We start from the raw sequence: 4011 nt of genomic DNA on the forward strand, positions 1-4011 counted from the left end.
TTCCCTACATATAGGAGGCAGAATATGAATTGAAGAATTTTAAATAAAAATAATACTTTCATAATAACATGAAATTTTTAAAAATAAAAACAGTAATCTATTAACAAGAAAACTTTGTGGTATATAATTTGTGTTTGTAGCTTTTTAATTAAGTCTTGTTTTAAATTTGTAGTCTTTAGATAGCTTTACATCAAACAATGGACCATATCGATATTACTTGGGTGGTGATCCCAATAAGCCCTTGGAAAATTCTGGTTTTCCTGAACATGTTCAAATTTCTCCTGGAAATGGCAACATTGGGAAGATGCAGGTGGCAGCAGTCGAAGGAAAAGGTGAAGTAAAGCGTGGAGGAGAAGATGGCAGAAGTAACAGTGGAGCGCCCCACCCTGAGAAACGGGGTGGAGAAAATGAGGAATTCTCTAATGTCAGAAGAGGGAGAGGTGTGTATTCATTCTTTCTTTCTTTTTCTTTTTTTTTTTTTTTTTGCTGTCTTTATAATCTAATTAGCAAAATGGTAGGTTCTAGATTGGAAAAACATTACAACTATCAATTTATAAAGGCAATGTTAAAAGTTATCTGTACATAACATCTGACCATTTTTTAAAATTTCTAGTTCTCTCCTTCTATTCCACAAGGCATAGTGGTGTTTTCTCTAAAAAATTTGGGAAGGGGGCATTTCTATATTTATATCTTTTATGCAATTTTTTGAGGCAGCCAACTTTCACTCCCTGAGTAGTCACTTAGCAGTTCCTCCAACTGTGCTGATGCTTATTTTACTTACTTTTGATAAAAATTAAAATTCTTTGTCTTTTTTACATTTTTTCACTTAAGTCAAAAGATATCATTTAACGTTGACAACTCAGATACATAAAATGTTACAACAAATAAAAGAATATTTAACAATAAAAAAAAGTAAGCATTAAGAATAATAATGTGGCCCTGGCTGCCTTGGCTCAGTGGATAAAGCGTCGGCCTGCAGACTGAAGGGTCCCAGGTTCGATTCTGGTTAGGGACACATGCCTGGGTTGTGGGCTCGGTCCCTGGTGGGGGTTGTGCAGGAGGCAGCCCATCGGTGATTCCCTCTTATCATTGATGTTTCTATCTCTCTCTCCTCCCTTCCTCTCTGAAATCCATAAAGAAATATATATTTTAAAAAAAGAAAAAAGGATAATAATGTGATGAGGTAATAGACAGTTGAATGGGGACGAAAAGTAAATAATTGTTCATAGTAAGGAATGAATAGGTATTGTAAAAAAAAAAGAGAATTAATGTAAAGACAAATGCCATGTTATCTCACTTATGTGGAATTTAGAAAACAAACAAACAAAAACAAGCTCATAAATACAGAGAACAAATTGCAGATTGGTGGTTCCCAGAGGTGGAAAGAGGGCAAAATAGGTGAAGGTAGTTGAAAGGTACAAACTTAGTTATAAAATAAATAAGTCATGGGGATATAATATACAATGTGACTACAGTTAAATGATTCTATATTATATATCTGAAAATTACTAAGAGAATAGATCTTAAAAGTTCTTATCACAAGAAAACAAATCTGTAACTACATATGGTGACGGATGTTAACTAGACGTATTGTGGTGATCATTTTGCAATATATCCAAATACCAAATCATTATGTTGTACACCTAAAATAAAAGGAAAATCCCTGTTTAATTTTATGAGGTCATAAAACATTAAAGGATTATCTGTGAATTTGGTTGAAAAAAACCTACATAAAACAAATTAAGACATGGTTTTGTGAATACTGCTGCTTTAGGGTTCCAGAATGCTGAAGGGCAATGAGGTAATTTTCAGTTAATTGTGGAAAACAAAACAAGCAGCCCTAGCCGGTTTGGCTCAGTGGATACAGCATTGGCCTGCAGACTCAAGGGTCCCAGGTTTGATTCCGGTCAAGGGCATGTACCTTGGTTGCGGGCACATACCCAGTAGGGAGTGTGCAGGAGGCAGCTGATTAATGTTTCTCTCTCATTGATGTTTCTAACTCTCTATCCCTCTCCCTTCCTCTCTGTAAAAAATCAATAAAGTATATTAAAAACAAACAAAAAAAAACAAGCAAAACTTACCCATTATATTAGCAAATGTAAAAACTTAAAGTAGTTCATTTCTGCAAAGGTAGGGTAGCATGGTGGTACCTTTCATACATTGCAATACAGAATATCTCAGCCTTTCTAAAAAATAGCTTGGCAACACTCGTGAGGAACCTCCACAGAGTTGTTAACCCTTGACCCAGTAATTCTTCTTCAGATCTTTCTGTCCTAAAAAAATCAGCAGAAATCTAGACAAGAATTTATATACAAAGACATTTATTTCAATGTTATTTGTAATTGCAAAAATTTGAATTGATTGTAACTATCCAAAAGTGGATAATAAGATTGAATAAATTATTTCATGTCTTACTAGGGAATTTATGCAGCCATTTCAATGTTTTTGGAATAAAATTCAATGATTATAAATGTTTATAGTATTTTTTTAAAGTAGAATACAAAATCTTGTGTAAGGGATAATGCAAATTCTGTAAATATATGCATAGAAAAAAATAAATGGATATATAGTAACATTTTTATAGTAATGAGATTTTAATATTTATATAATTGTAATGGAATTTATAATAAAAACATTTTATTTTTATATTATTTTTAAAACATTTTTGTTTTTATTTATTTTATTATTATTAATATATATATTTTTATTGATTTCTGAGAGGAGGGAGAGGGAGAGAGAGATGGAAACATCAATGAGAATCATTGATCGGCTGCCTCTTGCATGCCCCCTATTGGGGATCAAGCATGCAGCTCCGGGTATGTGCCCTTGACTGGAATTGAACCTGGAGCACTTTAGTCCGCAAGACGATGCTCTATCCACTGAGCCAAACCAGCGAGTGCCAAGAAAAGCATTTTAAATCACTTGAGAGACTTAAAATGACCAGAAAGGAAAATATAGCTATTTAATATAGTTTTTAATACTCTAAAGAAAGTCTTCAAATATTTTCAATCTTGTTACTTTTAGTAAAGAATTTTTGAGAATATACCCTGAATATATATATATATCATTTGTGAATTATATGCATTTAGTTATGTACTAGTATCTTAAGTACATTATAAAACCTTAAACAAAAATCTAAGAATATATCAATATAAATAGAAGTATACATATCTATTCTTTGACCCCAGTAATTTATTTTGTGTAGTTCCTGATTGCTCCCACTCCACTTAGGAGAGTTAGATCTTAAATAATAGGAAAATGAATAAAACACACCATTTCTACTTTTACAGGAATAACTTACAACTAACCTCTTTTGCTCTCTTAAAATAGGACATAGGATGCAACATTTGAGCGAAGGAACCAAGGGTCGGCAAATGGGAAGTGGAGGTGATGGGGAACGCTGGGGTTCAGATAGAGGAACAAGAGGCAGCCTCAATGAGCAGATTGCTCTTGTGCTCATGCGACTGCAGGAGGACATGCAGAACGTCCTTCAGAGACTTCATAAACTGGAAACACTAACAGCTTCGCAGGTAAGCTTCCAAGTTTATCTTCTACTTGTTGATGTTTTGAAACTGTATAATCTATATTGATCAGATTTACAGAAATCAATGTATTTTAATGATTAAAAAAATAAATAAATAGGACCTACTTTCGAAAATATTACCTCAAACTGATCCAAAAGCTAAATGCCAGTTAAAATAATAGTAAAATTTTAGTGTAAAATTAGCAGTACCATTTTGGAGGAAGGATAGGTTGCTTGGTGGTAGAAGAATAAGAACTTTAAAAATAGTTTAATTTAAGTAATTAATAAATAGATCAGACTAATGCCCTAGAGTTCATCATTAAAGAGTCATTCTTTTGTAGTAAGCATTGTCCTCTATCTTGACCTCTTTTAAAAATGCTGTAGAGCCCTGACTGGTGTGGCTTAGTGGTTGAGCATTGATCTATGACCCAGGAGGTCATGGTTCAGTTTCTAGTCAGGGGACTTGCCTGGGTTGTGGGCTCAATTCC

General features: G+C 33.5%; 1 protein-coding gene across 7 annotated transcripts in view; it reads left to right on the forward strand.

Annotated features, from left to right (window-relative positions):
• The window catches only part of ACBD5 (acyl-CoA binding domain containing 5), a 63830-nt gene that overhangs the window by 39944 nt on the left and 19875 nt on the right, over positions 1-4011 (forward strand). For all 7 annotated transcript variants that reach the window (XM_015566550.1, XM_015566549.1, XM_015566551.1 and 4 more), the window contains 2 exons: positions 173-440; positions 3331-3530. In XM_015566550.1, coding sequence (XP_015422036.1) covers positions 173-440; positions 3331-3530 — 468 coding nt within the window. The remainder of the gene's footprint in view (positions 1-172; positions 441-3330; positions 3531-4011) is intronic.

This window comes from Myotis davidii, unplaced genomic scaffold, assembly GCF_000327345.1.
Source record: "Myotis davidii unplaced genomic scaffold, ASM32734v1 scaffold1903, whole genome shotgun sequence".
Lineage (NCBI taxonomy): Eukaryota > Metazoa > Chordata > Mammalia > Chiroptera > Vespertilionidae > Myotis > Myotis davidii.